This window comes from Echiichthys vipera (genome assembly GCF_963691815.1).
Source record: "Echiichthys vipera genome assembly, chromosome: 2".
NCBI classification, from domain to species: Eukaryota; Metazoa; Chordata; class Actinopteri; order Perciformes; family Trachinidae; genus Echiichthys; species Echiichthys vipera.
Window position 1 is genome coordinate 13,942,332 of NC_139827.1, and position 14,325 is coordinate 13,956,656.

The following is a 14,325-nucleotide window of genomic DNA, read 5'->3' on the forward strand; positions in this document are numbered from 1 at the left end:
ACGTTGTAGTCAGTTCGACCAATCAAAGCTCAGCAAAAACAGGGCGGTATATATATGACGTCACGTCTGGTGTAAAAAAAACTACGGGAGAAATCAGTAAGGTAAGCACGTTTTCACATGCATTGTGTCCAAAATGTACATTTTAAACACGTTTGTAGACATAAGTAGTTTAACCTATTGTTTCCGCTCATAATTGGAGCGCGTCTGTCGTTCTAATGATTTTCAGCGAGGTTTGGGGTGTTGGTTTTGCCGGACAGGCTCGGTTTAAGACGGGCCACATGGTGTTAGATAACCGGCTTGGCCTCAAGACAAGCGGCCAGCTAAGTTAGCTACACCAGCTAACCTAGAGTTAACCCAAGTAAGTCAGCGAAAGCATCCGTTGGTAAGACCCGCTTAACGTTAAACTGTCATTTGTCAACAGGGAGTGTCTATAACGTAAGTGGAATAGATCGTCTCGTTTCAACGGTCAGGAATGTCAGCTGGCAACGACACCGGAGCTCGACTCACCCAGTTCAAAAACAAAGGGAAAGATGTCAACGTAAGTTCTGCGAGTAACCGCCAACACAAGAACGTGAATTGTGTAACTAATAGCAACAAATACCGTCTTATATGGAAAGCGGTTTTAACATTTAGTCTCTAGACTGCATATGTATTGCAGATTTATAATTCAATTATTCCTAGTCAAAAAGAACGTCTCATGTATCCAAAAATGCCATTTTTCATAACTCCCATCTACAGTTGTCATTTCAGACATCCACAACGTCATTCTTACTAATACAAATGACGTCACTTTTGCCATTTATGTGTATTGGGCTTTCAATTCTTGATATCCACAGTTATATTTTAGATATCTAAAATGAACATTCTCGATATGTAAGTCTTACTAGGAAAAACGCCCGTTTCAGATATCTACAATCCAATTGTTAACAGTCATAATTTTCAATTCAGATATCCCAAATGTAAATCCATTCCAGATATCCATAATGCAATATTGACTATGCCAAATACATTCTGACTAGTAAAAATGTCATTACGGATATGTACAACTGCAATTTTACTAATAAGAATTACATTACAGATATCCAGAATGTTCGTTCTAGATATCTAAAATGTAATTATGGATATCCGGAATAGAAAGCCCAACACACGTGAATGACAAAAGTGCCATCATTTGTACTAGTAAGAATGACATTATGGATATCTGAAATTATTATTCTGACTAATAATAGTTCAGTTTTGACTAGGAGAAATGGTATTATGGACATCTAAAATGTAATTACAGACAGCGGTGTGATTCCAATAAATGTTAAAACTGCTTGCCATAGCCTTATATATTTTTTTCATGGGTTATCGACTTCTTCAGGAGCTAAGGCGTAGGAGAGCAGAAGTCAACGTGGAGCTACGAAAAGCAAAGAAGGATGATCAGATCCTTAAGAGGAGAAATGTTGAGAGCCTTCTGGACGACCCAACATCTCCTCTCCAAGAGAAAGATCCCAACGCACAGGTGAACAGCACAGCAGCTGATCTCGGTCAGCTTTACTGCCCCTCTCAAACAGTAGAATCAGCATCGTCTTTGTCATTATACTTATTACAAAAAAATGACATATAGCTTCCTCTCTTAACACATATAAAAACAATAAATAAACTCAGCATAGAAACAGAAACACAAAGTCAGTAAGAAGCAGTTGAGTGCAAATAGTGTGCACGCTTTGTTGTTTTCAAATATAAACATTAAAAAACTTAATCTGTAATTCAAACATATACATTTTTTTACCTTTTCATAATTGATCTCCATCGTCCTGACCCTGTTACCCTGACCTAAACGTATTCCAAGAGTGTTTCAGTGAATGTAGAGGGTTACTTTTAACTTGAGTTTGACCCAGGTTTACTGTGGAGATAAGTAATCTGTTTTTGTTCTCACAGCCTCCTCAGCACTGGTCGGTGGAGGAGATTGTAGGCGGTGTAAACAGCCAGAATCTAGATCATCAGCTGCAGGCGACACAGGCGGCCAGGTAAAATACTATAGAAAATAACCTTCACTAGAGATGCACCGATCCAGTTTTTTATATCTGATCCGATACCTGGGCTGAGCGTATCGGCCTATACCCTATACCATTCCGATACTACTGTTGCATGAATGAACCGTATACCTTGCCATGTGAGTGAAGGCATCAGGCTTGACATAAACATTTAGCCTTGTTAAAAAAAGGTAAAAAAATAACACAGATATTGACAAGTAACAAAGTGTACATTAGCAGCAAAAATAAATAAATAACACTTCCATATAAAGTGCACTGCAAACTCATATTTTAAATTGTAATGTAAATATAGCAGCTGCCTGAAACCCAACAAACAATGGCTAAATTAACTCGCTGTGTATGATATTAATAAAAAAGAAACTGACTGGACCGGAATACTGGATCGGCTAATTAGTCAATATCGGAGCCGATATCTGATCCAGGTATCGGTGCATCTCTAACCTTGACTGACGAGTTTTGATGTTCTAGTGTAATAAACATTCACTATCTTTCCTATATATTATTCCTAAATCATGACAAGGTGTCAATCACACACCAGGGTTAAAGCATATTCTTTTGTGGACCTGGATTGAGTAGGTATTCAATGCGTTCCCCAACCTGTAAAACTTGATAACCCGTGTTCTAGATTGCCCTCCAGCTAATTCTCCAATGACGTTTAACAGTGTTACAAGTTCAACGTCTGTTTCCTTGAAGTAACTTTCCCTTTAATTCCCCAACTGCTTTCTCCTGATATACAGGAGGCTCCTCTCCAGAGAAAGGCACCCACCAATCGACAGCATCATTGCCGCCAGCCTCATCCCGAGGTTCGTTAGTTTCCTGGCATTGTCTGAATGCCCCCCCATCCAATTTGAGGCAGCTTGGGCCCTGACCAACATCGCTTCAGGAACCTCAGACCAGACCACTGCAGTAGTGGAAGGAGGGGCTATCCCAGCCTTTATCAGCCTGGTGACATCACCCCACCCGCACATCAGCGAGCAGGCCATTTGGGCCCTGGGTAACATCGCAGGTACCATATGCTAATGACACTCAACATTTGTTTGTGTGTGAGTCACTTGTTTTATTTCTGTTGCTCCATTACTACATCCTTCACTGTTCTGTTGTTCATCTTAGATAGTTGTGGCGTGATTGTGTAACTATGCTTCCCTTGTTTGGTCCAGAGTTGTTAGGAGTTAATATTGAGAGATTTTCAAATGAATATAAAAGCGTGTGTCCTTAAAAGCCAAAGCGTGTTGGAGTTGGGAGTTCATTGTCCAAAGGCGATTCACGTAAGATCATTAGGAACCCATGTTCTATCAGAGCATCAACACTGGTTGTTTTCTCAGTCAGTTAAGGTATCAGAACAGAAAAAGTGTAGGACTGGCTACGAAACGCTGCTGTAATGATGCTGTTTTCATGGTTACTGCCTGCTGCAGTAATAGACTCTAGTTTCCATTTAGTTACAGTATAATTTTGTCTGTTGTGATTGCACTGCTCACACATGACTAGTGAGGCAAATATCTGATTCAGTCAGACCGGACATCAAACAGACTTTACCCTGCCAGCTCCCTAGTAAAAAGACGGGGTAATCTGTGAGTTAGCCCATGTGTGAATAGAGCCGCTTATTCTCTGGTAAACACATCTTACTGTAAAAAACAAAGGCAGTATTTAAAGTAAGCGAGAACACATCTGAGATGGATACTCTCCGGTTGTGTGAAAGTCCTGTTTATATGTGAAAATGGCTTAAATTTCTATTTCCCTCCAAAACTAGGTGATGGATCCAACTACAGAGACCTAGTGATCAAACACGGTGGTCTGCAGCCACTACTAGCCTTGCTAGCAGCCCCTGACCTGTCCGTGTTTCCTGTGAGTTCCCATCAAACATTCTTACACTGCTGGTTTTAAGAGACATTTTCATTTTACATGGCACCACGTTCCTGCCCTAGTATGTTTTATTCACATATATACATCCACACTATCTTCTTCATCAAGTTGTTAGTAGATTGGTAATGTAATTAATACTCTAGTCACTGTTCTAGTGCGATCAGGGGTTCACAGGTGCATCTGTGGACATGTGTATCCCCAATCACATTTGAATCAGATCCCAGTTCCTCTTCCATGTGCTTTGATTGCAGTTACACCTGTATTAAGAGCTGTGCATTTCCGCTCTGATCAACCACTCAATAAGTTGTAATGAGGATGTGAACTGATTCATTTTTTCTAACGAAGAAACAAAACAATTACACATTATTGGCATTAGTACGTTATGGATAATGTGTGTAATTTAATGTGACTTTTGATGCCAAATATATTATGTATATTGTATCAAAAGGAGGTCTAATAAGCTGCAAATAGCTTTTCTGTCTGTAAAAAGCTTTGTTTTTCAGTTTGGTCTATTGTACTATTTTTTTCATCCGAGACACATTTAAGTGTCGACAGGGCTTATCAGCATGCATGTGGTGTGAAGCTATTTATTCCTGTTGAAAAGTTAATGCACATTAAGAGTAAAGTTACACACAGCAAAGCAGTCTGTATTTTGACTTTGAAATGTTTAAAATGTTATTCAGTGGTTTGACAGTATAGTTACTTAAGGGGGTTATTCGCAACGTGCAGATTGCACGATAGTTCCCATTCAAATATTTACTGAACAATTACTGAAATTGCAGTTGTTATGAAATATTTATTTATTTAAAAATTCCTTGATAATCATCCTGAGACTGATGTTATTTTGTTTGGAGGGCTTATGTTGACATTTGCTGAAAACTATATTTATTCTGTTTATTCTTTTTAGAGTTCTTTTGAAACTTGAGTCTTATCAATATCTGTTATTCTTAACAACTATCATGTTATGACACTTCACCATACCAGTCAAACTACCTGCGCAATGTCACCTGGACGCTGTCCAACCTGTGTCGGAACAAGAACCCGGCGCCTCCTTTGACGGCCGTGCAGCAGCTGCTTCCAGCCCTGGTGCGTCTCCTGCACCACGACGACAGAGAGATCCTGGCGGACACCTGTTGGGCCGTGTCCTACCTGACTGATGGCTCCAATGAGAGGATAGAGGTGGTGGTGCAGGCTGGTCTGGTGCCCCGGTTGGTGCAGCTGCTAGCCTGTGGGGAGCTCTCAATTGTGGTATGTGGTGTTGAGTTTAAGTCTAAAGTTACTGTTATTTGTGACACTGTCACTGTCTACAATTCTCATATCCAGTTTGTACAACATTGACATTCATATTTTATCAACGGAGATTCAGAAGTAGCTCCTCTCTGATTATATCTCTGGCATCATGAGTGTTTGATATAAGTTTTAGTGCCTCTTTAATATAACTGCTTATATCATCGAGTCCAGAGTGCTCATTATATAGTCACAAATACCGTCTCTCTAAAAAAGTTTCTTATACCCCATGCTGTCCTTTTTGTGTACATCCACGTGTATCATTTTTCTTTTTACCTCAAAGTTGAAGAAACCCACTTTCTTGTTCACTCCTGCACAACAGGGAAATCTTTCTGTTGGGTGTTGGTTGAGTGTAGGACGGATAACTGTTACCATGTCTGCAGTGAGACGTGAACCATTGTAACTGAAACTCAAGCTTAGCCTGCTGTTGCATGCATTGTTATTGGCTTCAGATAGATGTGCCAAATTGTAACAATAACGCACAGAATTTAGGTATCAGATCATATTCATTGTCTTCACCACCACCCCCTCTATGTATCCTTCCTAAATTTGTGAATACTACAGATAATTGACTTTCTCTCCCTTACCTCCCAGACTCCATCCCTGCGGTCACTTGGCAACATTGTGACTGGGACTGACGAGCAGACACAGTGTGTGCTGAATGCAGGTGCTCTGGCAATGTTCCCCAGCCTGCTGCGCCACCACAAGCCCAATATCCAGAAAGAGGCAGCCTGGACAGTGTCCAATATCACTGCTGGCAAGGACACCCAGATCCAGGAGGTTATCCAGGCAGGCCTGATGCCCATGCTGGTGGAGATCCTCCAGCAGGTCAGAACAGAAGAGCACACAGAAAATATAGCTGGCTTGTTTCAGTACTCCAAATGAGTTGTATTAGTTTGTGAGTTATATTTTATTTATCAGTATGGGACAATCTTTTTTCCTGCATTTTACACAACCTAATTACATCCCATGAACAATGGACAGTCACAGGGCTGCACCTGAGTTCCAACTCTAGTTATGAGACCAGATATCACACATGATTACATACATACATATGTGTGCTGTATGTTTATGCTGCGTCAAGAACATAATTAGACAGTTGTCCAAGATTTGACAAGGTTAGAATGACTGAATAGATATTTATTTTCATCACACAAATGCATGATGATATTTAAGTTTGCTCAAAAATACACACAATAGAAACTAGAAGGAATACACATTTTAAAAAGAAGCAGAATTAATTGATACTTAAAGACAGTTGAATAGTCTTTTCTGTAATTTAACAGTCAAAAAACACGTTTATGATGGTTTTAATGTTTATTTGTGAAGGCTCATTTAGTCTAGTATGTCTGTACTTTATCTCTATACTTTTCTCTGGCCCTAAACATCATATGTAATTTCTGTTTAGGGCGACTACAAGGCTCAGAAGGAGGCAGTGTGGGCTGTCACCAATTACACAAGTGGTGGAACTGTAGAGCAAGTGGTCTACCTGGTCCAATGCAATGTGCTGGGGCCTCTGCTCTGCCTGCTGACTGCCAAAGACAGCAAAATCATCTTGGTCATCCTGGATGCAATCTACAATATTTTACAGGTATACTGCCAAGACCTTGTTGCTATATTTGCATTGGAGTTTTTTACAGCATGTTTATCTTTGTTGTGCAATCAAATTGCAGTTAATAACACTCTGTGCCATCATGTGTCAAGTAGACTTTACCCCTAGAGGGTATCCATTACTCTCAGTGTATTGTGAACATGTATGAAATTCAACAAAGACTTGAACTATTAGGTGAGTCCTGCAGATTAAAAAAAAAACACACTTCCTTTTATTTTGAAGACGACCTGATTGGATAGAGCAATGCCCCCTGTGTTTTTTTGTTATTCTTGCTATAACGCAACCAACAAGTCAGCTGTCCTCTGCCGTTATTTTGATGTGAAGCTAAATGAAGAGCCTAACCGCATTTTGTCTGACTGGGGCCTTATACTAAGTTTTCAGTAAATGATATATAAGACAAACTAAAACACTGGCAGGGTCTGTTTTTTCAAACAATGAAGGAAAACTAGTAGCAGTGTGCAAAGCTATTGGCAAGTGAAGCCCTAAAATTCAAACCATCATTTAGAGAGCCATGCATAAGGGATTAAGAGCTGTGGGCAGACTGCTGCCTAGAAAATAATTTAAATACGTTTAGGATAAATTAGCCTTTTAAATGTACCCTTAACTGACTCTTCTGCCAGCAGACATTTGTCTTAAATCCCAAGGAAATGGAGATTAACGCTGTGGGTTTCTGAGATTAGGAAACATGAAGAATTACAGAATTTAATCCGTCACATTATACTCTGAATGACGCAGATGGATTCTTGACGGTCACAGATTAAAATGGATGGTCATAGGTTCACCTCTTGGCGAGGACACCATTAGTCTTACAGATTTCTTTTTCCCCTTTCTCTACAGATGGCATACAAAACTGGTGAAATTGAGAAAGTGTGCCTAATGATTGAGGAGTTGGGTGGTTTGGACAAGATTGAGGCACTGCAGTCTCATGACAATGAAGCCGTCTACAAGTCCTCTCTCAACATTATAGACAAATTCTTCTCTGAAGAGGTAAGTTTTACTGAACACAACCACACAGGAACCATAGTTGTATTTTAATGAATCATCCAGGAGGACTATTCAGAGAATTTTGGAGAATGGTTAAGATTACAACAACCGTTAAAAAAATAACACCCATAGAGATTAGGATTGGGCGATATTGAAATTCCTCTAATGACGATATTGCAAAACCAATCTGACAGGAGAAGACGCATGACTGTGTTGGGAATTATGTGACTCATTCATAGATTAAATTAAAACTTTCTTGGCAGAGCTGGTAGGGTGGCAGAACAGAGGTTATTTGTGTTACTCACTACTTACTATTGCCAAATAAAAATATGGAGTGTGATGCAACTATACAGAAGCTAGATGTCAGCTGGTTTCTGCATGTGATGTTAATTTTAATGTTTAATGGCTGTTTTTCTTTTGCTGGTGACATAATTAGCCAAAGCCTTTCAAACTAAAACACTACTGTTACATACTTACATGGTCTGTCTTTAATGTTACTCAGTTCACGACAAACTCTTTCTTGACTGACAGAAATTAAGCTAGTCCTAAGAATTGCTCTTACTCCATTAAATGAAATCCAAAACATGCTAAAAACGTGGCTAATCCTTAATGCTTCGCTCCTTCGGCCTCTTGTTTCTTTTCAGAACGATGATGATGAGTCTGTGGTTCCTGAAGCAACTGCAGAGTCCTATACTTTCCAGATCCCTGAAGACCAAAGCACATTCCAGTTTTAACATGTCCAGCTTTCTTTTTGTAACATAAAAAAAAAAGAAAATTCGTACCTTGTTGATATTTTTGTATTTTTTTTTTTTTAGACATTTCATCCTTGTACGTGACAGTACAAAAACAATATTCCTGTTTTAATTAAATATTTGTAAATAAATGTTATTCATGCATATGTTTTTTTTTCGTTTAGATATTCGCCACCATGTGCCTGATTTATTTGAGGAAATGCTGTAAAAGATGTGAGGTGTGAATTCATTTGAGAAATAGGTCATGGGAGGCGAGTGTGAGTCCATGCCACCACTAGATGGCACTGTGGTTATTCTCTTTACTTGTGCATATCATGAGGACTGTAGTGTCTGTAGTAGATTTTCAACTATTTTATGAATGAAATATGTGTTTCAATGCTAGACTATATGGCCATGATAGCTCAGGGAGGTGTAGGAAGAACCACAACCAGACTCATAGACTGGATGTCAAAGTAAAGTTGATCATTGTTAACTGGCGTCTACAGTACCTTCTGTAAACGGTGTAAACAGGACTTATATCTTGTGAAAGTTTGTGATTTTGACTTTCATTCTTGGCCCCTGGTGGCAGTATCTTGTATACCAGAAACGGTACATTTCAGATATGTATGATAGATTTCCGAAATTAAAGCTGTCAATTCTCGATTTTTGCAATTGATAAAAGAACCCTGCCAAAAGCTTTGACGCTCACTTGTTCAATTACCCAGATAAAACTCTTACCTATTGGTTCTAATCCAGGGTGGACACTGAAACTACTCAATTAAATACACTACATTCTAACTATTCGTAGGAACTATTTGGGTCAAACTGTCAAGATTAAAGCACGAAGACCATTTTAAGCTCAAAGTAAAAACATTGAATGGTTTGCACACAATCAGTCAATTACAAAACTCCATAAAACTCAACATATATAATGGTCTTCCATATGGAAAGAGAAAGGAGTGTGTGCTAGAAGGGTCTAAAAGTTACAGGCTAAAACTCCATTTGTCTAAAGCTGCCTAAATGCACATTGGTTCAGTTTTAGAGGAAGTGACAAATGACGCCCCCTGGATAAGATTTGCTAAAATAATCCTTTATTAGTCCCACTGTGGGAGAATTTACAGTGTTGTAAAAGAGGATCCGAATGACAGAACAGAAGCATCAATTAAGGATTGCAAAATACAAATGATTATAATAGTCTGTGTACAGAGTAAAAAATCAAATTAGAGAACAGTAACCACTCTGTTAGAAGAGAACAATGTTTTCTCAGGGCTATAGGATACAAAAACAAATAGGAAGTGTAGAGGCCCTTGCTTTGAATGACTTCAGCACGTCTGCGCCTACAGGACATCACTAGTTTCTCACACTGCTCTGGTTTGATCTGAGTCCATTCTACTTCAGTCTGTTCCACAGTTCAATAACTGTAGTGGGTTTCTTAGCCATTACTTTATTGCCAATGATTTTCCAGAGATTCTCTATGGGGTTTAGATCTGGACTCTGGGCAGGCCAGTTCATTGTTTCAATATTCTTTACTTCAAGGAACTATTGAACTTGTTTTGCAGTGTGACAGGGGACTGAACCCAAAGTGTCTAAAGATGAAAGAAGTCAGTTAAATTTGGAGGATGAAGTGTCAGAGACCAGATCTAAACCCCATAGAGGATCTCAAGAAAATCCTGACCATGGCAACAAAGTAATGTCTAAGAAACCAGGCTAAAACTCCATTTGTCTAAAGCTGTCTTAATGCACATTGGCTCAGTTTTAAAGAAAGTGACAAATGACACCCCCTGGATAAGATGAGCTAAGATAATCCTTTATTAGTCCCACTGTGGGGAAATTTACAGTGTTACAAAAGCAGAAGAAAATAATGCAAATGACAAAAGCATCAATAGGAGATGCAAAATACAAAAAAAGATAGTCTGTGTACAAAAACAAAATCAACTTGTAAAAACAAATCAACACTTAAAATGATCTAAAAACAGTAATAAAAAAGGGCAAAGTGACACAAACCGTTATATTATTGGTTGTAGATTTTGGGAAAAGGGAAATAATATATGAACAATTTGCCTTTTGTATATTGTTTTTCTAGTAGCCATAATCATTAATTAAGATGCATTTTATTTAGTTATATACCTGTATATACAGTGCTTGGTAGGGTTTTTATTTTGAAAGATCATACCGGAAGTGCTGTTATATAGTCTTTCCCTGCAGCAGCCCAGTCTTCACCATCATCACGAGTAACTTCAGCCTGAGCAGCACGTCTGTCTGTCTGGATGGAGGGCACACCGTCCACTTAATTTGTATGAGAACACGGCTTTGCGGGCCTAATCAGTTATTTGCATTTATTTTCTTAAGCACCAGGGGCTCAAGTGGAAGTGTTATTATGGTAGCACAATGCTGTATACACAGTCTGCGTGATTTGCTATGGTGATACTACAACAAGCTATCTCAAGCTAGCAGAGGGATTGTTTTGGGAGATACCTTTTTTTTTAGACTCATACGCTGACACATGAAGAAGTAGAGGCTTTTTTGAAAATTTCACCAAGCTGGAACACAAAGGGGGATGTCTAGCCAAGGAGTTAGGAGAAATGGCCCAGTAAAGCTGCGGTTGACAGGTAAGCACATTTAAACCCCCTCCTGCGTCGCTCGGAAACGTTAGCAATGTTAGCATGTTAGCTCACCAGGCTAACATCTGCTGAGGCTGGACAGTGGCGTGTGCGTCTTGTGTGGTTTTAATATGTTCAGCTCGTATCTATCGTATGTTTATTTTATTTTATCGCATTTAATTACTTCATTTTTACCTTAATGTAACTCACGCTAACCTGCTATCAAGCAATATTGAAAGTCAAGTCAATGAGCCTGGCTCGTTAGCAAACATTAGCTGTGATGTTGCATTAACATACACTGGAAATCAAATCCCAGAAAAACTATTAATACTTAATTTATTTTGAATATTGTTAATTTTTATTGTTCAGAATTTGATCCTCCGTGGCTATGTCACTGCTGTACTGGTATGTGTTTTTATTTTTAAATATACAAGGCACCTCAAAAAAAAATTTATGACAAAAAGCAGTGAGCAAAATGTCAGAAGAGAAGATTTAAACAACGTTTTTTAGGGCAATTTATTTGGGTCTGATGGGAAACATAATGTTTGCCGTTGGACTGGGGAAAGACTGAACCCAAAGTGTCTAAAGATTAAAGAAGTCCGTTCAATTTTTAGAGTCCAGAATCTAAACCCCATAGAAAAACTCTGGAAAATCCTTGGCAACAAAGTAATGTCTAAGAAACCCACTACAGTTACTGAACTGTGGAAGAGGCTGAAGAAGAATGGACTAAGATCAAACCAGAGCAGTGTGAGAAACTAGTGATGTCCTGTAGGCGCAGATGTGCTGAAGTCATTCAAAGCAAAGGTCTCTACACTTCCTGTTAAATTTTTTAATCCTATAGAAGAAAACATTGTTTAAATCTTCTCTTCTGACACAATAGTTACTGTTTCCTAATTTTGCTCACTGTTGTTTTGCCATGGTTAATTAAAAAAAGCCACAGTGGACATTCTAGGAAAAATCTGAACAATAAAAAATATCAATATTTCAGAATAAATCAAGTATTAATAGTTTGATCTCCAGGGTTGATCTGAAATATCCAACAGGGGGCCCAGGACTGAAATATACATTAATATGAATGCAACATGTTATCAGCAAAAATACATTTTTGAATAATTAAATTTACATTTACCTTGATGATAGGCTTATAGGAAAGGTAGCCACTAAGGTAGCCATGCAAAGATACAATTGAGCTGAAGGGTTCAATGTGCCTTCATAATGTATCTTTAACATTAAAATATAATGTATAAATATATGATTGTCAGTCATGATCATTGTAATATATTAATATTGTATGCACCATAAAAAGCTGTGTGTATAGGCTTTAGGTCACCCTAGCTGTTAGGCCCAACTTAATATGCAAGTATGTTTAATACAATATTTGTAGTAGGGGGTCCCTGCTTCGTCTTTCTTTCAGCTAAGGGGTCCCCTGACATAGATGGCTGCTTGGTATCTTTACTAACGTGTTAATGGGTTTCTCTTAAAGGATAGCCTAGATGAAATAGTATGAAAACATCAGTAAGTCTGTGCTCATATCCATCTATTCCTATTCACTCGGTGTACATTTTATGGTTATGTTTGACACTTGTTTATCCTCATGTCATTGAAACATAATTTTTTACTCTTTACTCTTCCGTGTAGTTCATGCTCCAGCATTTGAGGACTAGAGGATATACTATGTGTGTGCCTTCATACTTGGGCTTTAGTGGATTTGAATCACACATTACATCTTATCTCACGTTCCGGTGCCATTCACATGGCCTTGATGTATCTAGATACTGACTTTAAACGTGCTCCATAAAGAAGAAAAGTATAAACAACATTGAAGAGACACCACTGCTTACTTGCACACATTTATTTGCAGTGTTTATTTTGTGACCGGTTGAACCTCTGACCACAGACTTACAAGAGGGAGATGGCAATTGGAGCATTTTATTATGTTTAAATTGCATGAATGGCCCGATCACCACCACCTCTCCATCATCTCTGGTGGCTACATCAAATTATGAAACGGTTGTTTTTGAGAAGGTGTAACTGAACTAAAGGGAGGAGAGAAAACCTACAATCGTCTCATTTCTGATTTTTTTTCTTCTCATTTCTGTTTTATTTGGTGATAGTCTATTATTATTATTATTTTTATTATTATTATTTGAAGACTCACTATGCAGTATAACTTTTAATTCCCATAGCGTAGCGTAACGACAGGTGTTCAATCATGGTAGGATTTTTGGTAGTGTAAGCTTCATCATGCAAGCTATGGCTACAAGTGAACAACAGGTTAATTTACCCTTAAAGGTATAGTCATACTGTAAAGAGAAATTAACTCTCAAAGCACAAAAGTCTACCCTGCTCGCCTGCCCCCCCCCCCCCCCCCCCCCCCCCCCCACACACACACACACACACACATGGGGAACGGTTTTTAAATGGTGGTCTTCAGACGGAATCCCTGGAATGCAAAACCTCAGAGAGGAAATGTGAGTCTTTCACGATTATAGACACATCCTCTGTCTGTCCTTCATGAGAGAGAAAGGGAAACTGTGTGTGGTGGGGGTGGGGATCGGGGTTCATATGGCTGAGAGCGACCAGAACTGCTGCTCACACTGTGATAATCAGTGATGCTAAGTCTACATTTAGACTTGTGCTTCCATTTAAACTCTACGTGTATTAAGTTGTGGCCACACCTGACTTGATTTATGTGTCTGAGACTGTGTGCATTTAGACCTAACATTGCATACCAGCTGAAATCCAGTTTTCCTCAGTCTGCTCTGTGGTCTCTTTCATAGTTTGCATTTTTTCTTTTTAGAACTGGCTGAAACCAAAAGCTAGATCTAAGGAAGTTTAGAGATTTGGAGATTTATTGTTGTGCTTCATAATTGTTTTTCTCACGGTTTGGGTTTTATGTTCTTGGAACAGTTTATTTGTTAAGCAATATGAATTGTTGGCAAGAGATGTTATGGTCAGAAAGCCCCCAGTGTTTAAAATGAAACAATGCCCTGTCTGATATGATTAAAATATATGTTTAAAATCAGATTAAAAGAAAGATTTACCTGTTTTTCTGTTGGGCGACTTTTTAAAGTATAATTTATTGCCATGTCTCAGCTTACATTCCTGCCACTATACATTTTCTCTAAACGTGAGCGAATAGCAAACATTAATAAAACAATGGCTCTCGATCAAACAGGGTCTTTGCTGCTATATGTATTCTGATAAATAAT

At 38.6% G+C, this 14,325-nt stretch overlaps 2 protein-coding genes across 2 annotated transcripts in view; both read left to right on the forward strand.

Moving 5' to 3' along the window:
• The first annotated feature begins 418 nt into the window (after nt 1–418).
• Nucleotides 419–8,632, forward strand: LOC310960109 (importin subunit alpha-1-like). Its single transcript, XM_083931720.1, has 10 exons — nt 419–538; nt 1,364–1,504; nt 1,924–2,012; nt 2,777–3,045; nt 3,787–3,881; nt 4,884–5,147; nt 5,781–6,014; nt 6,595–6,777; nt 7,636–7,785; nt 8,427–8,632. Exons 1-10 carry the CDS (start codon nt 473–475, stop codon nt 8,514–8,516), a joined length of 1,581 nt encoding a protein of 526 aa, XP_083787846.1. The 5' UTR covers nt 419–472; the 3' UTR covers nt 8,517–8,632.
• A 2,139-nt stretch (nt 8,633–10,771) lies between these two features.
• LOC310958166 (E3 ubiquitin-protein ligase SMURF2-like) overlaps nt 10,772–14,325 on the forward strand; it is a 64,261-nt gene continuing 60,707 nt past the window's right edge. The window contains exon 1 of the mRNA XM_083929000.1: nt 10,772–11,122. Coding sequence (XP_083785126.1) covers nt 11,071–11,122 — 52 coding nt within the window. The 5' untranslated portion in view covers nt 10,772–11,070. The remainder of the gene's footprint in view (nt 11,123–14,325) is intronic.